This window comes from Candoia aspera, chromosome 9 (genome assembly GCF_035149785.1).
Source record: "Candoia aspera isolate rCanAsp1 chromosome 9, rCanAsp1.hap2, whole genome shotgun sequence".
In the NCBI taxonomy this organism is placed as follows: Eukaryota; Metazoa; Chordata; class Lepidosauria; order Squamata; family Boidae; genus Candoia; species Candoia aspera.
This window is the reverse complement of record NC_086161.1, coordinates 3,996,530-4,017,609: the sequence shown is the minus strand read 5'-3', so window position 1 is coordinate 4,017,609 and position 21,080 is coordinate 3,996,530. Positions and strand designations below refer to the sequence as shown.

The following is a 21,080-nucleotide window of genomic DNA, read 5'->3' as shown; positions in this document are numbered from 1 at the left end:
TAAAAAGGTATGTTAAATCTTGTATTTTTCATATTTTAAATAATTACCTATTTTTAATGAAGCCATTATTCTGTTATCTGTTATCTGTTGCTATTCATAGTACTATTCAAGTCCTATTTATTAAATTATTTTCATATAATAAATGTTCGGGGGTTGATGAACAGTCTGAAATTTCATGAAGGGGTTGATGAGCTGAAGAGTTGGGGGACACCATTCTGGAAAGGAGTCCTAAGCAACATGCAAGCCAGTTCTTTGAGCCAGAGAAAGGGTCAAAGAAGGTCAGACACAACAAGCCAACTTTCTTCTTAACTTTGCTTTCCTAATTTAACCCAACTGCTCGGATGCACACCATGCACTGAGCTATAAGGAGACCCACTGGTCAAAGTCGAGTCACACAGAGCTGCAAATTAGTGCGGCCTATTTTTAATTTAGTGGCTTATGCAAACAAGCAAATGTTGCCTCTTTTTTAAAAGGAAAAAAAGTCCTGTGGTCCTCCTGACTCCAGGAGTGAATGCTTGAAAACTGGATGCATTTTTGTGGCATTGTGGTCCGCTGTGTAAACATCCCCTTTCATCCCCTCTTAGTGAGAAAAAAATTGGAAAACTGAATTTAAGTTTGTCACGCAGCCTCCTCTGCTTCCCTTCAGCTTTGACTTCCTTACTAGAGGATGGATCTAGAGTGACCCCTTGCGTTCCTCTGAGGAATCACTCCTGGTCAACCTCTCCAGACTCAGGAATGATTATCAGCTTTAATCATTCGAAGAATTTTCAAATAGGACTTCTGGAATTTGTTCTTGATGATTTTTTATTATTTCTTTCAAGGGCACCATTCCCCATTGGTGCTCTTCAGATTCATTGGCTACTATTCCCATCGTTCCCAGCCAGCCCACCAAAGTGACTGCTGGAAATAATAGTTCACCATATCTTGAAGGCCCCAGAAGGTTTTCTTTCGAGTGGAAGATCTTTTGTCCCATGGCTACCTTCGTTAGATTTTACGTAGCTCCTTTGAGACTCTTTAGGCAGTGAGAGATAAAGACTCTGCTGCTTCCATATTCATCCTACTTTAAGATGAATTTCTGGTGTTCTGTTACAGGATCAAACACGGTGCTAGTTAGGGTAAGTGAAATACAGTCTGATTTTATTGTAATTTCTTTGATTGTTGTGAGTCACCCAGAGTCCTTGAGAGTCAGGACGTATACGATTTGATTAATAATAAAAATAAAAATAATTATTATTATAAAGCAAAACACCTCCTTCCTCTAATTACCTTCCCAGGGACCAAAGGAACAATAAACCCAGTCAGCCATAAAACACTGAAAAGGCCAAGAAAAAACTTGGTAAAACCAGGAGAAAACATTAGAAGGTGATGAGAGCTTCTGGGAACCACGGCCAGTTTAGATAAGATAAGATAAACCTCATAATTAAGAAGCAACTATGTTCATAGAATACCCTCTTTCTTCTCTCAGTGGACTGTTGTTTTTGTAGTCCCACCTCATGACCCCAAATAATCCACCCCATACCTGGCCTTACTTCTCAGCATCATGTAGGATGCTGCTGTAGCCAATCAATTCCTCTGCTGTGTCCTATCAGAAGTATATTCTGATTTGCATTATGTAGAGTCATGCAAATTAGGATATACATCTGATTGGACATAGCAGAGGAATTGATTGGCTACAGCAGCATCCTACATGATGCTGAGAAGTAAGGCCAGGTATGGGGTAGATTATAGATCATTATCTATATAGAGGGGCTGCATGTTGGTTCCTTTTTAGGTTAGCCTCTGCAGCGCTGTGCTTCAGTGGGATTGTGTTCTGGTCTCCAGTGTAAACAAACCCTTGGGGAAAATGGTGAGATAAATTTCTCCGCTTCTTCCAAAGGAGCAATTAATTACTACAGTGTGGTATCACCTGGGGCATAAAACTGACACCAGCAAGATCAAATGATGCATTGGCATGGGCCTTGAAAGAAATTGTGTGTCTTTCTCCTTGGGCAAGGGGCTCCTGTGTCTCTACCTTACTCGCAGGGTTCTTGAGAATGTCCCCTGGCAGTGATTTATTGATGGAAGTGATGGAGGATGCGAGTGGCATTTCGTCATTCCAGGGCTTCCCTGATTCCCCAGTCTGAATAAGAGGCATAGGTGGAGCTTAGCCGTAGCGTTTTCCCTTGATATGTATGTGAAGCCCGAGAGGCTCCAGAGCGGTGGCGAGTGGATGGTGCAATGGAAGGCAGGGCTTTACACACACCCTTTAGGCACTTTGTCAATAAATCAGTGCAAGAACTCTTTCCAACAGAATTCCTACCAATCTCTTTTCTCTTTGAAAAGAAAATTTGGAAGCAAATACCATTTCCCCAATTTGAATACAAACTAGTAAGGAGAAAAGAAGACATTTTTGCCAAGGAACTAATCTCTCTTTGTTCTGATTTTCCTTTGTGGTGGAAAAGATTGCACCACAAAGCTCTGGAGGAAACAACTCCATCACATATTTTCAAGCAAGCAGGACCAACTTTAGCCTTCCCCAGTCCAATGCTGTCAAAATAAGTTGGACTACAACATCGATAAACTCCACCAGAAAACAGTGATGCTGTTTAGGAAATACACCTACTTCTGGTTCTAAACAGCAACTATTTAATCAAAGAAACCCATGGACCAAGTCAGAATTAAAGCTGTATCTAGTATGTTGCATAATAAAAGAAGTCTACTTAATTTTATCTAACAGAAATAATGGAAGATTAGTGAGCTATAAAGCCAGCTCTGTTTTCAAGTGCTTTCCTTGCATTCTGATGTCTGCATTGGCAAAGGAGTTTTGGTATATTAAACTTCCCACTTTGTAGTTCCTTCTGAACCAGTTTAGTTTGACCTTTTTGAAGTGTCCAAGACATTAACATACCTAAAACCATTTTTTCGAAAACCAAAATAGTGTGATCTAATTTTCAAGTTAAGTTGGCTTGGCACACCACCATTATTCAATGCATCAAGTACTGGTGACAACTAGAAGGAGGCACAGAGATTTTGCAATGCCTTTACAGTAGGTAAGCAGCCCATAGGCACCTCTTTCTGGAGATTCTTAGAAAAACTAATGCCTCTGTTATCCCAAAGGAGTGCGAATTTTATGACCAAGAAATGGGGGGGGGGGAATGAGCCACTCTCATTCCTTGAAACCCCTTGTTTGCTTGAGATTCATTGCTGGCAATTTCATCACCTGGACCCATGGAAAAGACCTATGGCTAACTCAGTGGCATTCCCCGTTATGATGTTCAGATGTGAATGATGGACTCAACACAAGGGTGAAAAGAAGAAAAGTGCCCCCTTTTTGCTCTGGTGCTGGAGAAGATTGCTTCACATTCCTCAGCTGAGAGAACCAACTGTTGGATACTAAATCAAGGAAGAATGTTCACTGGAACCAAGGATCATGAAACAAAAACATTGGCCACATCATGAAGGCTGATGCAGCTATGGAAAAGGATATAATTTGGGGGAAGGTGGATGGAAGGAGAAGCCAACAGCACATGAGGTGGATAGACTGACCACTGGAGCCTACAGAGATGCACCAGCAAGAACCCCATAATACCATAATACGGTGAGAGACACACGAGCTTGGAGACCTTTCTCCATATAGTCCCCAGGAGTTGGCTACGACCTGATGGAACATTAACAGCAGCAAGCTAAGTTCCCAGCTGTACGCTGATCCAAGAGATACGGATGAAGTCAGCTTGCAGTGAAATGTATAGACCAGCCTTTCTCGACCATTTGACCTTGGAGGAACCCTTGAAATGTTTTTCAGGCCTCAGGGAACCCCTGCACAGTCAGGCTCAAATATAGGCCAGAAGTTCCAAAATTATTATATTTGTTTCATGGGTAGGCCTACATAGATGCATGAACAGTGTTCTTAAACTAAAAATAAAGAATGAAACTAACCTCTTTAATGTGAAGTTGCCCAGATACGAAATAATTTTTTAAAATAAATTGCAGTCTCCCAGGGAACTCCTAGTGACCTCTTGTGGAACCCTGGTGGAGATACCCTGGTGTAGACTGACGTTCTCCAGAGTATTTGTAAGAAATAAGGTAAATGTGATCCATTCTTATATTGATGATTGATTTCATATGCATACTGAAATAACAGCTATAAAAACAGTGAACAAATCACTTTTCAGCTATAGTCAAGAGATGCACACACTTCAGCTCTGTGCAGTATTAGGTGCAGTCCTACAGCAAACCCATAGACTCCTTGGAGATTTTTTTTCCTTCAAAATCAGTTTATTCAGCTTACATATCATAAATAATTTGTTTGAAAAAGGCTTTTATTCAAGTTTACATGTATTTCATTTCATGTGGTCATTTTTTTAAGAGCACAAAAGGAATACTTGCCCCCCATCAAAAACACAGTCACAACTGCACATTTGCTCACCCTCACGCACGCAATTCTAGGAAGTAGATAAATCCCATCATTTAAAATAGAATTTTTAAGGCTTGAATATCAATGGTCTGAAATGCCCAAATTACAGAAGGAAGGGAGCATGCAGAAATGGGAGGAAGTTAAGAAAGCAGCTGAGTCAGAGCATAAGATCTGCAGCTTATCGGCAACAAATCTCTTTTTTAAGAAGCAGCTGCAAGGCAGGCAGAAATCCAACAGGGAACACTGTCTGCAACACTGCAAACCTACTGTGACAAGTATGGGCTGTCTTGAATTACTGCATGTCCAAAGATGTGGGAGCCCTTGACTGTTCGTGAAGTAGCAACTTTCAGTCACATTTCACTGTCTTTGCACCACAATTGCAGAACTTACTGTCACAACTGGTGGGTTCCACAATGCACAAACCCCAGGTCAGCAAAACACACCGGCTGTGTCTTATTTTCATTGCGGCAACACACAATTTGGCTACTGCACTGGTAATAGTGGGTTTTAAATCCTGGAGAACAGGTAAAGAAGTAATTGCTTTAAGAATTCCTTGCTTTTACCCCTAGTATCACTTTTGGATTGATATTTCTTAATGAATAAGCTGCTAGGGGGTATTTATATTAAAGTTTTAATTTTAAAATTTGTTATTACTTGGGTAATTAATGTTATCAATACGGTAATAGAGGAGTGAATGTAACATCGTTATGTGATTTATCTTTTAGTACACTGCTGAATCAATTTGTTTCACTCTGTTATTGCTCTTTTAAATTTGCTGGTCATCGACTGAATAAGGAGCTATCTATCTAGCACTGCCTATGTCCCCCTCAAGGAACAATGAAGCCAATGCGATGGCTTAACCTCAGTGTTTGCTTAATGCAACATGCTTGGCTGCGTTCCCACAATACACTGACTCACAAAAGACCCAAGCTTAGTTTACTATGTTGGATAGGCTGACCATATTTCCTTGAGACAAAAATGGGACATTGGGATGGCAAAATGGGGCAGGCTGGGCGATGGGCTGGATCGGCGGGCAGGAACGTCTCTGGTTTTCTCGGGCTGGGAATCTTCGGATTCCTTTGTTTGCGAGAGGCAAGGCTGGGCTGGAGAGTCTAGTGAACGGTTGTCCCCGACAAGCCGTTCCTCCTCTGGCCGTGCTTTTACGTTCTTTTCTTCCCGCCCTTTCAAGGCAGGAGCCAATTGGCTCACCCTCTGATCACCGCCTATCAGCTGATCCTGTTTTTTTCTTTTTAGGTTTCCTGCTGGGTTGAGCTCTGCGGCTTTTTTCCCGCTGTTTCTGCTGAGCTCCCCCTCCTTCCACTCAAAGTCAGACTGCCTTCTGACAGGTTCGCAGGAACTTTCACATTTTTAAGTAAGGTTTTTAAGCAAATGGGACAAAATAGACATTTATATTAAAACGACAGGACAGTCTGGAAATGTTAACAGAACAGGACTGTCCCGTTCAAAATGGGACGTATGGTCAGCCTAATGTTGTAGGAACATGACCCTGATGTCCCAGATTGCCATCATCTTTCTGCAGTTTGTTGATGGCAGAAATGGAAGCATGTTGCTGGTTGGGATGGGAAAAACACACACACACACACAAGGCTTTTAGCACAGGTCCTACAGTGTGTTTGTGTGCATTTGCACAACTGCTTTTTCTATGGGTCTTCAAAGGATGCTGTTTCTAGTCTTAACTGAGCAGGGCAGGGACAAATAGCCACGCATGAACTGACTGTAGGCAACATCACTCTTCTGCTGCTTTTCCACTTCATATCTGGGCATCTCATCCATTTCTGTAGCCCAAACTTCTTCTGCTACCTCTTCTCCAGCATCAGGACACCCGTATTTTGACATATCATTGCTCCCCTTGCTTTAATTCTCACACACACATACACACACACACTGCATTGTTTTGTCCAGTCACAATTTTGTGGGAGAGGAGGTTCAGAATCAGAAACGGCTAGACATTTAATTTCTAAGAAGGAGCAAAGGAAGGCACTGGGGCGTACAGCTCAGAAAGTACTCAGGCCTTAGGAATCCTCCGTAATGTGTCTGATTGTCTGCAATCTTCAGTCCCTGGAAGAACAGAAGCAAGGTTGGCACAATCTCTTATTAAGGCAGAGTGATAAGGAAAAAGGTGATCTGCACCCTTGAGGAACCAGAGTTCTCTACCACCTCCAGCATTAGGGAGCCAAGCAAGACCAAGCGGCTGGACTGGGCATCATTCCTTTAGGACCCACCCAGCTGATTATGCAGCATATATGTCAGATGCATCTTGGCAAACTGCCATCGTCAAAGCTGGCCAGGGATGGCACTATTCATATTGGTCACTGGGGGCACAGGGCATTGTTGTAATTGATAATTGTTTGTAGGAAAACAGCAACCCCACCCCATTCTCAAATAATCTCTTATTCTTGCATAAAATGATGTGGAGAATATCCAGGCTGTTGGTGTGATGTCCTTCTAGAGTCCAACACCATCATGGTTTTTTGTCTCCTCCTGCTGGTTGCTCCAGGTAGCAATGGTAGAACATATTGGAAGCTCATGAGCTTTGTCCAGAAGATCCTCTATCCACAAAGGCATCCTGCTAGCTACCTGGTGTCTAATCCCTTCTGGGAGGTTGTCAAAGAAGGACATCTATCCTCTCGTCTCCATGTCTTTATTATAAGAAGTAGGCACAAATCTCATGGCTGTCAAGAAGCCTCAAAAGTCAAGACCTCATTCTGATGTTCCTCATCTTTCTTTGGACAACATCGCAAGCTGAATGTAGTCTCTGCCCATAAATCTGAAGGTGCTGGCTACAGGAGCACATGGAGAGACTCACTCCAAACGATGTTCAGGAGGCATCCCACAGGGGTCTCCCTTCGTGCCCTGCCCCTTCCTCTTTGCAGTTCCAGGTGGCCATCTTGTTAGCACTGCCCAGAGCTCCAGGAAGGAAGGTAGAAGTCAAGGGCTCACAGTCCAGAAAAAGATGGCTACCCAGGTGTCCTGCTAAGTCTCTTCATCCCACAGGCAGAGCTGCTTCTGTGGCACATAGTAATCAAAACTATAGGCCTTCTGGCAGCTGCGGATGCCACACTTGTAGGAGGTGGCCTTTCCAGCTGCATCTCGGCTCTTGCAGTACTTGAGCATGCAGGGGTACCACTCGATGCTCAAGGCATAGCTGCAGATGCAAGGCTTCCAGCGATCTGGGCAGAGCCGGCAACGTTGCAGATCAGGCAGGTCTGCAGACTGAGGCAAGACCTCAAACATGGAGCCATCCACCCCTGCAGGAGAGACAGACATAGGAGGAAAAAGGTCACTTCCCTAGTTAAGTTCTTCCTCCTTTGCCATCTTCTACCAGATGCCCTCCTTTTCTCTTTAACAACTCTGACCTTCTCTGCAGAAGCTGGCACAGTACCTTCAGTGGAGTACCTCTCTTCTCCTACTCCAAATCCTTACTAATTGTGGGCAAAAGAAAACATCTAATTGCAGAGCATCTGACTCCAAAATTAGGCTGTTCCAGCCTTGAAATGGGCCAGCGATAGTATTCTGGAGTGGTTCAGCCTCAAAATGGACTCAAGATCTGCTTCAAGGTTGGACTGCTAGCAAAACATTCAGTAAGGCCTGTTTTGCAGTCAGACTGTTCCGTAATGGAATAGTTTGCACAGCTAATCCTTAGTGAAAGCTTACCGTACCTATTTCCATGAAAGCTTTGGATTAGCCCTTCCATTCCAACCCCTCAGCTGACATTCACCCCTATCTGTCAAACCTTCCATTGTCTTCTTTTCCCACACCATGGAAACGTAGATCACAAACACACAACCTTTTTGGCGGCTGAGAGGTGCTCTTTGTCAAGGACAAAGAAATGGGTATGTTTTGGATAAAAGTGTGTTTGGTTTTGAACTGATATGGCTGCCTATCTCACATAGTGATCTTAGGCAGCTCAAAACAACCAAGAAAACCAGAAGATAAAAATAGACACTTCCCACCAGATGCCAGACCACCCATACTATGGTCCTCCTGACTCAACCCCCTCCTAACCCAATGCTTGGGGGAAGAGCCAGGTCTTCACAGCCTTCTGGAACCCTGAAAGGATGGGTGGAAGGCGCTGAAATCTCAGGAAGGGGGCTGTAAGATATGACTTAAATTTAGATTAGTTAGATTTTACTTCAATTTAAATAAATGAAAATTACTTAAATCCACAAAACATTCTGATGTGAGTTGTTTCAAGCACTCTTGGCCTTGAAAAAATTCTTGGCCAATTCCAGAAAAGCCACTTTGAGGTCAAAATATTTCCTTTCAGAGTCAGAATGCTCTGAAAGGATGGAACATTTCTCTCTTCTCAACTCTAAGTTTCTCAGGGCTGGAATCTCCCCACTGGGGATCTTCAAAAAGTGCTATGAACCTCATTGGGACTTCTGAAAGAATAATGTAGAAGTGAGATAACATGGATTGCCCAGGAATTAAGTTGCTGGACAGGAGCAAGCTAAACTAGGTAGGAGCAAAAATCTGAGTTAGTAATTGAAGGTTTGAAGTATCTGTTGCTTTTCAGACTTTGGATGGGGACTATCCCATTTTTCCATACCTACAAAGCAGTATGTGCCTCAAAAGGTAAAGTGAGGACATCGGTATTTGATTATCAGCTAGCACTATCCCAGCATTGGGGGCATTATGAGATGGAAGTCTGCAGAGACCACAATTCCTTCTTCTGATGGCTTCAGTACTTCCTACCTTTTTCCATCCAGAACTTCACATCCTCTTCCCGAGTGTAAATGGTCTCCTTGGCCTCCGAACAGATGTTGTAGATGTGGGAGCTAAGCTGGGCCCCTTTGCTGAAGTTGACGGCCACATCCATACTGAGGTGCTCGAGGGCACGCACCTCCTCAGCCTGCCGCACAGTCTGTGGGTTTTTCTGGCCAGGAGAAAAATGGAGGAAAGTCAGCATTTCCATTCCTGATGTCGATTTTAAACTCAACGGCTGCTTTGAGTTGTCCATAACTCTGATCTAGATAATTAACAGAGATTCACTTATGCATGTTCTCTCTTTATATTTTTTCTGTCGCCAGATGACTAGCGATTGGGGTCCTATCTTGACTACAGAATTTTGGATCAGTTCAAGCGCAATTCATTTCACCATCAATTTTGCAGGACTTTTAAATAAAAAAATCAGGAGGAAAAAAATGGCCAAACCATTTACGGAGGAATGGGGATGAACATTCCTTTTAAAAAGCATGAGATAGCTAAGATTCTTTCAAATGTCCCATAGGACAAATGTCCCCTAGGATACCCTCTTCATAGGGTGGGGTTCTTTACAGAGGCTGTTTCTCCATTGCAGCATTTCCTGGAAAGACTATGGGATGATGCAACTTTGCAAGAACACACAGTCATTCCAGGAAGTTTGGCAAACAAGGCCATTGCCTGCCCAAGGATTCTCCACTGCTGGAAGCACAAGATGTATTTTAAATAGTAAAAGAATAGTAAAAGGAACATCCACAGTCAACTTAAACTTTTTTCTAAAAAGAAAAGGTGAGCGTTAGTTGGACATTTGCTCTGGGATCTGCTGAAGTGCCCCATTCTTATATATTCTCACCACAGATGTTAATAACCAGACAAATTTGTCATCCATAATTAAATAGGAAACCGACACAACAGCCAGGCCTGGGAGACATCTTGGCATGTCTTTGCTTCTGTAGAACGCTGACTAATAAATCTAAATAGCAACAAGGAAAACAGACTTGTGAGTGAAGTTGCAACACTGGTGAACCTGCTTCCACCTTACCTGTCTTAGCTTGGCCATGGACTCGCTGGGGATGATTTCATTGCGATGCAGCCTGGTGACAAAGCAAAGGGCTTGGAATTGGCTCTGGCCCCTTTCCAGTTCCCCAAGGATCAGGGCTCGGAATATCTTCACTTCCTATGAGAAAAAAAGGGTGGGTCTCGTGATTCAGCAGACAAGGAAACCTGAATGCATCAAACGTCTACCTGCCCCCACGTCTTCCCATCATGGTGGTGGAGCTACAGCTGAAATCTGGGCCATTATGTAGCATTTAAGAGTACCAGGTGGCAGTCCTCTCCAAGAAGCCCGTTTATTAATCTATTTTCCTGGCATCTAACTAGAGCCTAATATGAACTTAGCAACTGATTTTTTTTTCTTGGACTTCCTGTCCAAGAGAAGTGTACATCCAGCTGTGACAGGAAGTAGCTGATACAGCAGCAGGACAAGTTACTGTTAAATGGAAGGGAGGGAAGGGAGGACAGGGAGGGAGGACAGGGAGGATGGAGGGAGGATGGGAGGACAGGCAGGGGAGGATGGGAGGGCGGGAGGAGGACGGGAGGACAGGCAGGGGAGGACAGGGGGACGGGAGGAGGATGGGAGGACAGGCAGGGGAGGACAGAGGGAGGATAGGAGGACATGGAGGGGAGGATGGGAGGACGGAGAGAGGGCAGGAGGACATGGAGCGGAGGACGGGAGGACAGGCAGGGGAGGATGGGAGGACATGGAGGGGAGGACGAGGGGAGGACAGGAGGACATGGAGGGGAGGACAGGAGGATGGAGGGAGGACAGGGAGATACTTCTGTTCATCACGGCTATAAAACTCTTCCCTCCTTCCCCACGCTGACTTTTTTATTTATTCCAATAGGGTACATAATCTGGAAATTCTTGGGGTCAGGGATCTCTCTCTTTTTGCTTGAATTTCTTTGCAAATAAATGCATTCATGCTTAAAGAAATAAAGTCATGCAGGGCAGATAGACAGGAAGCCTCTGCTCCAAATGGCTTTCAAACACATACACTCTTTGTATGCTGAGGACAAATATAATGGGATCCTCATGCACACCATGGGCATTTCCCCCCCTCCCCAAATTAACTATATCTTGTGAAGAATTGCACAACAACCCTGCAAAATAGGTTAGTCCAAGAGACACCCACCTGCAGTGAATTTACCCAGATACTGAAGAACAAGGGGAGATATAGCTGATGGAGCTGGATGGATTAATTTTAGAACTACAATAAAGCTACAACTCTAAAGCATGTGTCAACTTGGTCAGGATTGGACTGAAAGTGGGGGCAAAGTGATTGGACGAGTGGGACAGCTGCTGTTGGTAATGTACATGAGACACCATCTTGAATCAGTGCCCTTGTTTTGTGTTATGACATGGCCTTTCCCAGCTGTTGTCCCTCAAGAATTCTGCCGAATTCCAGGCACTTGACTTAAAGAGCACAAGCGAGAAAGCCATCAATTCAGAGTCTAGCAACCCTTCTAAACTTTGACTAGATCCTTCCTGGGGATGAACGTTCCATTCCAGGCATACATGTCCCATGGCTGAGTCACTGCCTCCGTTCCCATGAATTGGACCGATGAGCCACACAAAAGAGGAAACATCTGGACAGCTAATAACTGGGATCCGGCTGGCTGCATTTATGAAGACGCAGGGGGCCAAGAGCTTCCAAGCACACTTTCCAACAGATACACACACGGCTTCTCTTGCAAGCTAAGCTGAAAGGCAACATGGGTGACCATCAAGTCCTACACTTGCAAGCTCTTGCACTGTCCCTAGTACCTAGGACAACTTATCCTTGTCACGTTTCTACACTTTGCTGCTAGAGCCTGTGGCACCTGAAATCCAAGTTGTGTAAAAGGCTTCAGGTGGGAAAGGTTGCCTTACATGCTGCCGTGGAAATTTGGAGCTTGGCCCCAGTTCAATTCTTGTATCTCCAGCGAAGGCGAGAAACCATGTCCAGTCACTGCCAACCTTGTCTGCGAACCGATCTCCTGGGCTACTGCAGGCATGGATGCCATCAAGCAAAGTTCAACAGACAGTGCTAGCTCTGCCTTTTCCACCCCACCCTCCAAGGAAACATCTGTAATGTGGTCTCAGGATACCTCGCTGCTTTTGTTCCTATTCACAAGGCACCAGCCTTTCTCCACCTTTTGTCCCTGGAGGAACCCTTGAAATATTTCTCAGGCCTCGGGGAACCCCTGCACATTCAGTCTCAAATGTAGGCCAGGAGTTCCAAAATTATTCTATTCGTTTCATGCAAGCAAAAGAAACAAAAGAGAAAAGGCAGGTCCAGGTATGAGGACAGAGAAAAGACCAGGACAAGAAAGGAGAAGTTTAGCAAGTTCAGCTGCATAAATTCAAGCTTGGTTTTGAGATGTGTGAATGAGGATTAAAGAATGAAGACATCAAAGAGAGATACCGACTCTCACTCCCCACATTTGTATGTGGAATAAATCAAAATAACTGCATTTTCTTCTCAACCTTTCTTTCTTATATTTTCTCCCGCACACCACCCCCCTGTAGCCTCAGTAAAACACAATCCGTAGAGATAGCAGTATATCACTAAAGAACAATAGCACTAGAATGACAGCTTTCTTGAGATAGTCCCCAGCCTAGAAAAAATGGGCCAGGGGAACTGTGAAAATCCAGACTGCACCGAGAAAGTTGTATTCTGCAATATGCTGTAAATTTTGGTGCACACACAGACACACATCCACATCCACCTCTTTTTGCACAGATTTGTGATCTCAATCAAACTGCACATTTTGGAATCAAAGCCTGCTAAAACATTTTTTGCTGGGATGAGCTAACCCCAAACCTGGGGGAAAAAAAGGTCCTGTTTTCACAACGGACCCTCCAGTCGACTGGAACGAATTCACAGCAACCTAATTTCATCTGACATGTGTCAGGAGGGATGAAGTGCAGTGAATGTGCAATACAGACCAACTTTCTCTGCTTCTCCTTACCCCCAGCAGATGTTCAGGCTCATGGTTGCTCAAACTGAGAATGCAACCACATCATAGCCAATGTCCCCCCGCCTGCTCTGAGTGGGTATTTCTGATAGGCAAGTGGTCCTTTTTTTTAACACACAGACATACACTCAAGAAATGCTGTTTCCTAATCAAACAGTATAAAAATGAGACATGAAGAGCAGCCATACTTAAAAAAATAGGGAAGTCAACCAAAAAGACCAAGTGGAAACATCTGTTTGATCTTGGCTCGTGTTAAAAAGCTAAGCTAAGTGGGTATTTAGCACTTGGAGAGGAGATCACCAGGAAATCCTACAGCTGCAAGTTAGTTTGGGAACGTGAAAAAATATCTTGGAAGAAGGGAGTAGACCACCTCTGTGTTGTCACTAAGAAAAATACATGGACCTGTCCACGGAGTCACCAGGAGTTGCTCAACTCAAGAGAGTCTGCATCTGTTGTACACTCATATCCCATTTTGTCCATTAGTGGGGGATAAAAATGAGTAGCTCAAAGATGTTTGTAGGGGGTGATGGAGGAGAGAGAGAGAGAGAGACCTCTTTTTAGTGTAATATAGTTTTGCGGGGGTCAGCCTCTTTCCAGAATCTTGTATTCATAGATGGGAATGGGTGTGAACTCAGATACTTTGGACATGGGATGGGACAGATGATGGACTAGAAAAACAGCTAGAAAAGCCAACCATTCTGGCAAGGCTGAGGAAAATAGAAGAAGGGGAAATTTAGGACAAGGTAAATTGTTGAGATCAAGGAAATCACGGGAATGTCCTTGGAAGAGTTATGGACTACTGGTGGGGACCGGTGGAAACAATTAACATTGTCCATACAGTTGCCAAGGGTCACATCTGACCCAATGGCACCTAACTAATTCTTCAAAGAGGACTCAAGGGGAAAACAAACAAACAAACATGTTTCTGGCATTTCTCATGTCTCTCTCATCTGAAAGATCTCTTTGAAGAAAGCTTGGGAAGATTGCACCCAAAGTGGGATCCAGAGTGTGCATGGAAAGCCCTTGCTAATCTCTTGTAGCTGAACCAGTGCAGTCTGAGCCTTCCAAGAAGCCGAAGAATGAGGAGGGAAGACATTGTCTCTCTTCCACCCAGCTTGAGTGTCCCTAATGATTGCCGAAACAATTCTTGCCTTAAAAGGACAGGGATCCATAAGCCGTGTCTCTTTGGATCCCTAACATACAAGGAAGTGAAGCTCTCCTTTTTGGCCAATGGGCGATTTCCTCTCCCCCCAGGACACTCCTCCTTCCCCACCCCTGTGAGTCTGCTTTCTTTGCACTGACAAAAGTGGGGGGACCTGTAGCCTTGCCAACCCAATTTGAAATATTTACAGATTTCTCTGCGCGTGGAGAGATTTATAGACTGCAGGCATTTCTGCTGTGCCTGGAGTGGACAGGAAGGGTGCGGAGAAGCCCTTGGCATGTGGGCGGCTGCCAGCATCTTGTCGAAAGGAGGTGAGCGAGAGGCAAGGAGTATCACAATGATCAAGAAGGAAGGATGGAAGGAGTCTGAACAGTGATGGAGAAGACCACTCAAAATGTAGCTTTTATACCCAGGAACAGAGAGAAACAGTGGTTGCCCGGTGTGACAGACTGCGAAGGTGCAGAGACAGCGACATGTTCCGTGGCAAATGCATGCCATAACCAAGCTCCTGCTTTGCATGCAGGTGTCCCTGGGTAGGGCTGCATTTTCTGAAATACTGTACATGGCCCAGCATAGACAGTGGAGAAATCCCTGGTTCTGTAAAGATCCATTTCCTCCATTTGCCACACGGCATCGTCATCTCGGACCAGATCTGCCACCTGGATGGGCTCAGGGCTTGGACTCCTACTTGGACAGAGAAAGGCTCTGGTGCTCTAGGTAGCACTGGACTCCAACCTCCAGCATTCCCATTTGGAAAGCACACCATGGAGGGAGAGGGCGGACTGAGCACCAGGCCTGCTAGAAGTTGATCCAGCTCTCCCTGTTCTTAAATGAACTAAAATCCTTTCAAGGTGCCCATCTTTTCTACCTCTGATGCTCTACCTGTAGCTTATTCTGGATTGCATTTTGTTTTTCACTGAAATAGCTGCCTGGGCGGTTTTGTGGGCTCAGGGTTCGGCCTTCTCCCAATTTCTAGCTGCATCCCGAATGCTTTCCGCGTGAACATTTGGGGTTGTTCTCCTGCAGCACGGTCTCCTTCTAGTTCTTCCCTTGGGAGGGGAGAGGGAAGGCAGAGGGGTCTGTGTGTCTGGTGACCCCTCAGTCTGCCACCCCAGAGCATTCAGAAAGAACAAGAGGGGAATGGTAGAACCATCATCTTGGCACAGGTTGTGTTTCTCAAACAACTCAAAAACAATTTCTGGTGCCTTAAGCATTTCCCTAGAGGAAAAATGACACGGGGAACCAGCAGTGCAGTCATTCCTGCAACACATATTGGCCATTTGGGGACCTTGTTTGCAAAGATCCGGATGCTGCCCAGCCCCTGCTTTTAGCCCCTGCCCCTTTTTCACTGTGAACCCCAAGCTTGGATGAGGCTTCGGTGCTGCTGCGAAAACTTGGGCCTCTTTTAAGCTGATTTTAAAGTTTTAAAGATTTTAAAAATCTGACATTTTATTTTATTTATTTATCCAATTTGTCCCCGCCCATCTCCTCCCTTCAGGGGACTCTGGGTGGTTATTTTAAAGGCAGATGTTTACGTAAACCAAGAGGACTCTGCTGGCTCAGGGGATTTCGATGCAGGCAGAATAGCACTCTCTGTGCAAGATCTGCCCCCCTTGGAGAAGAATCCTGCCCCCCAACTGGGTTCAGCACAGCCACCCCCATCTTCTTAATGCCACCAACTGTGGGCTCACTTTCCATGCAGAGGGATCTTCCACTAGATTATTCCCACATTCAATGAAGTTGCATCCGCATTCTCTGTGATAGAAGAGGTACCAAAATCCTGGGAACGGGGTGCTGGTTTCTGGCTCCCCGAGATTTTGCTTCAAACCCCTTGGGGTGTTCAGTGGCCCTGGTTTGATGCACCGGGCTGCTGGGAGTGCACTGCCCCTAGAACTGGGCAGAAACAGCTTTTCAAAACATTTTACCAAATTTACAGGCAAAGGAAGTGAGTGGGTGATTCCTCCAAATTTCTCCAGGGGAAGGAGGTTATACATTTTTTTTATAACTTCTCAAAGGCAGAACTTCTCTTAATTGCTGATGGTGGCATTATCCCTGAAGAATATCTCACGTACCCTACCCCACCAACACACACACACACACCCTGAGGGAGTTGCCTTTGTGCTTTTCCTTTGGGACTGAATGGAAGCAGAAACCAGGGAGGCTACAGGCTTGTAAAAAATTGATCTGTCCAATGAAAAACAGGCCACTTTCACAAATCCCTTGCCTATGTCATCATTTCAAGAGATCTCCAAAATTCTTTTCTTTCCTTTGATAGAAATTTTTTAAAATATCATCATATTGAAGGAGAACTAGCAGGGGAAAAAAAAGGGCTGATTTCTCTGCCTGAAACCATTCACGTCATACACATTTTTGTGACACCAGGAATCCTATTTCCTGTTGTTTTTAATTTCAGTAAGCCTTTCCATTATTGTTTACAGGCTTTCTGGCTTACTGAGAAAGTCAGGAGTTTTATGCAAATGCACAAAAAAAAGAAGGCCATTGTCTCTTCTTCTCAGCCCTTTAAAATTAAATTTGCACAAGGGCTGAACCTGCCTCCTAGTTTTTCAGTGGGGCTTTAAAGCTTACTAACTTCACACACACACACGCACACACACACACACAAACACACAACCTTCTGCTTGGAATATTTGCTAAAATAAGGAACTAGGTTTTCTTGTGAGTTTCCTTACTTTTACCTTTCCAGCTAGCTTTCTCCAGCTTCAGCAAGTTAAACTAAGAAACCTGTCTTTTTCTAAAACAAACGAACAAAAAGAATGAAATCAATTCTAGCACAATTCTACCCTGGAAATGGATCAGGTTGACCCATACCTTCCATATTCCCTTTGGGCCTCCAATGGAAGCAATTCTGGCATGATTTCTTATGGCAGTTTACTAGGTTGATTTGTGTGGATGTTTTTTTTTTTAGCGTTTCCAAGAAAGGGCCTTTCCCCTGAAATCTCTTCCTGCAATTCCTGCTGCCAGGACAAAAGCAAAACAGAAGCGGGACAGAAGATTTAGCACAGCGTAAGGTCTTGGCCAAGGGAAGGACCCAGGGATTTCCGTGAAATTTTCCAACAGAGCAACAAGCCTCAGCGTGACACCAGCACCTCCGCAGATGTTCCAGCTGATGGCAACTGCTTGTTCAGGGACGTTCAGCATTATCATCTATTGGGAAATCTTGCTCTGATGAGTAGTTCTGGGACACAAACGATGTAGGCGGGGAATGGAATTAGTGTCTAATGTTTCCAAACTTAGCAGTGGGTGATGTTGCCTTGAACACAAGGTCAGTTCTGGAATTTATTTAAAGTCATCACCTTGCCATTTACAAGTTTGCAAAGGGAAAAACAACCGTCACCACCACAGCACCAAGCAGCTCAGTTTCACACCTTGCAGGAATCCAGGTTCTGCCTCAGAGCGCACTCTAGGCAAGTGAGGGAGGAGAGCAAATTGAAGATTGCACAACTCGGTATCTATTTTTTGACACCCAGGTCTTGCAGCTTAGCACTATGTGCATGCACGCATGTGGGTCAGCCTTTCTCCGCTTTTTGACCCTGGAGGAACCCTTGAAATATTTCTCAGGCCTTGGGGAACCCCTGCACCTTCAGGTTCAGATACAGGCCAGAAGTTCCAAAATGATTACATTTGTTTCATGGGTAGCCCTGTATAGATGCACTAACAGTGTTCTTAAACTAAAAATAAAGAATGAACCGTACCTCTTTAATGTGAAGTTCCCCGAATTTGAAATAGTTTTTTAAATAAATCATGATCTCCCAGGGAACCCCTAGGGACCTCTCGCAGAACCCAAGGGTGCCACGGAACCCCGGTTGAGGAACCCTGCACTAACAAGCGCAGGAAATGCCTTCTACTCCTCTCAGGGTGAGCTCCTATCAGGTCCCCCTGAAGAGCAACCAGGAGGAAGAAGAAGGGAGGGCAGAAAAGGAGAGAAAGAGATGCTGTTTCAGTAGAAAAGGGTGGGCAAAAACAGAGATGCAGAGGACATTCCCACCCCAGGTGTGACCCCAGGTTTACCCCCAGGGAGGTCAGCAAGATTAAGAAAACTTAGAGAAAACTTCCATTCAAGGTTTCAGGGAGAAAGAACAAAGTGTATTGAATGTGGGCAATATAGCAGTACAAACTCCATGCTACGGGCTACTTACAGAATGATGCCTAGAAATTCCAGATTAAATTCTCGTTTATATGTAGGTGTTGTTTTGCATGAAAGCCCCCATATGGCCATTATCCCAATCAGCGACATCTCTTCGGCTTTCAGGTTCACCAGAACATCCCATCTTCCAAACGGGCAACCGTTTTCCCACCTCCTTAAAGAGATGTGCTTAATTAAAATGCAACCCCTCTATAGAGCTGGGGGGGAGCACTCCAGAGTAACAAAAGCCACGTTTTCTGAAGTGCGGCTCTGCCTGTGTTCACAGAGGGCATATGGAAACCTAGACCTTAATAGCCATGTGATAAATTCGCTAATGTTTAACGTTGCTGAGATATCCCTGCAGAGAGCTGGCTTTACAACTTCAGACTAATTTCTCTCCTAGGCGAATGTTTAGAAGTCCTCCCTCTCTTTAGAAAATGGCAGGAACCTGGTAACATCAACTCCAGAATAGTTTTTAAAATAAGTCTTTGAAAGCACCCAATTGGCTTGGTACTGTCATCTTTCTTTTGGGACGAGGGGAATGCCGTTGTGCAAGGGGAAACAAAAAGCATGCAACAAACTTGGTTGATATCAGAACAGGTAAGCAGGGAGTGATCTGATTAATACTTGCATGGACATATATTAAAAATTCAGAAAAATCCCTTCTCACCCCTATGGGTGGTGTGTGTCTTCCTTAACCTCAGGTCCTCTACCAGAGGCCTGGGAATTTGAGGGTCCTGCGTGGGATCTTAGCTGTTCCTAGCATTGTACTCTTCTGGACAGAGAGAGCTCTGAGGTTGCTCCTGGGATCTGTTGGAGCCACTCGCCCAGCTTGGGGGTCACAGCCCCGAGGGCTCCCACCACCACTGGGACCTCTTTGGCCTTCCCTTTCCACATCCTCTCTAGTTCCTCCTTCAGGCCCTGGGCCTTCTCCAGCTTCTCATCCTCCTTCCTCCTGATGTTGCTGTCACTTGGCATCGCCACATCCATCACCATGCTGCTATTCCTGGATTTATTCATTGTTACAACTTTTCTGTACTGTTGCCCAAACCTGATCAACCCTACAGGGACCTGCCCTTGAAGCTGAGCTGTGAAAAACTGATGTTCTATTGACAGCCACCCAGTGGAAGTGCCAGAACAAAGAACAATACACTGTTTCCAACAACTGCCAGCCCCAGATCTCCAGGAAACTCACAAGCTCTGCATCCACTGTCTGTTCTCAGTGCGAGATACTCGGAGGTGGACAACTCTGCATGTAAAAAGTTTCTACACTCAGCATCTTCTTAAGTATTAAGCACACTACAGTATTGAAGTCGGCAATAAACAACCACAGTTGTGATGGAAGACTGCTCTGGTAATTCCCAGTGGGCATGGCCCATGGTCAGTGATCCGGGAGCTGTCATTCAAAATATCTGGAAAGCACCAAGCTGCAGACCCTTAATAAGCTCTTTACCAAATATGAATGCTACATCATCACCTTTAATCTGTCCAAGAACTAAAGATGATCATGATGGCGATGATGTGCCAGCAAGTCATTGTCGACTCTTAGCGATCACACAGACAGGTTTTGTCCATGATGATCTGTCCCTAACCTAGTGCTTCAGCTCTTCCAATGGTGTCCTCATCAGCTACTGTAGAAAATTCCTCTAATAATAAACACAATATCTGAGCATGGTGTCAATTCATACACTCACCCAGGCTTGTTTTAACCATGATTTGTTGAAAGGAATGCATCATTTCTGCAACCTTCCAGAGTGTTCAAAGCACTTTATTCTCACCATCCTTGTCCAGCTGTGTCCTCTGGTGTCCTGATGTCAGCCCTTGGTATTTCCAGCTAGCATGGTGAAAAACCCAAGCCAACTGGGAATTCCTAGAGCTGAAGTCAAAACTTGGAGAAGGGCTATTATCTTGGGCTTCCCTGTAACAAACCTCCATCCCTCCACTTACAGTATGTGCTTCAGGGGATCATCACAAGGGACCTTGGATAACATCTACAGCGTGTATGGAACAATCCAAACTGTTCCATGACGGCCAAGTATTAATCCCAGCAGAGGCCTTAGCCTAAAAAATGCAGCAAAGTGTGACCCCGCACTTTGGAATTTTAACTACCACTCAAGAGACAGTTTCTGCATTTCCTGGCACTTGAGCTGGGGTGTACTGGAGTGGGGTGGGGGATGTCACTCTCCTCCAGATGAATGGAGAGTTACGAGCCAATGCAATGTAAACAGAGATCAAAAATCCCAGGATGCCGCGGACGTTTCAAACATTCTTTCACTTTCCATTCTTCAGCTCAGACACAGCGCACCCACCCACGTAAAAAGAGCAAAGTCCCATTTAACATCCACTGGCCTCCCTTGTTTTATGGGGCTGGGAAATGCCAACGCGATACCCTTTGCCTGCTTGTATTTTCAAGGAGGGGTGTGTGCATGTGTGTGTGTATGCATACATGCCAATCAAGGGACGGACTGGTTCCCCTAGCCTGCATTGCTAGCTGGAAGCGAAAGGAGTTGTAGTCTCAACACATCTGCCTAGCACAATGTCAAGGGATTCATCTCAGTCCTGACCAGAGGGAACCTGCTTCCTGTGTTTTTACCTGGAGCTTGGATGCAGAGTTTTCTAAAAGCCGAGTGTTTGCTCTCTTC

At 44.8% G+C, this 21,080-nt stretch overlaps 1 protein-coding gene across 1 annotated transcript in view; it reads right to left on the bottom strand.

The window, feature by feature from the left end:
* Positions 1 to 4,232: 4,232 nt before the first annotated feature.
* Positions 4,233 to 21,080, bottom strand: part of OAF (out at first homolog) — a 28,167-nt gene continuing 11,319 nt past the window's right edge. Inside the window, exons 2-5 of the mRNA XM_063311265.1 lie at positions 10,158 to 10,292; positions 9,110 to 9,290; positions 4,881 to 7,662; positions 4,233 to 4,845 (exon numbers count right to left, since the gene is read on the bottom strand). Coding sequence (XP_063167335.1) covers positions 7,388 to 7,662; positions 9,110 to 9,290; positions 10,158 to 10,292 — 591 coding nt within the window. The 3' untranslated portion in view covers positions 4,233 to 4,845; positions 4,881 to 7,387. The remainder of the gene's footprint in view (positions 4,846 to 4,880; positions 7,663 to 9,109; positions 9,291 to 10,157; positions 10,293 to 21,080) is intronic.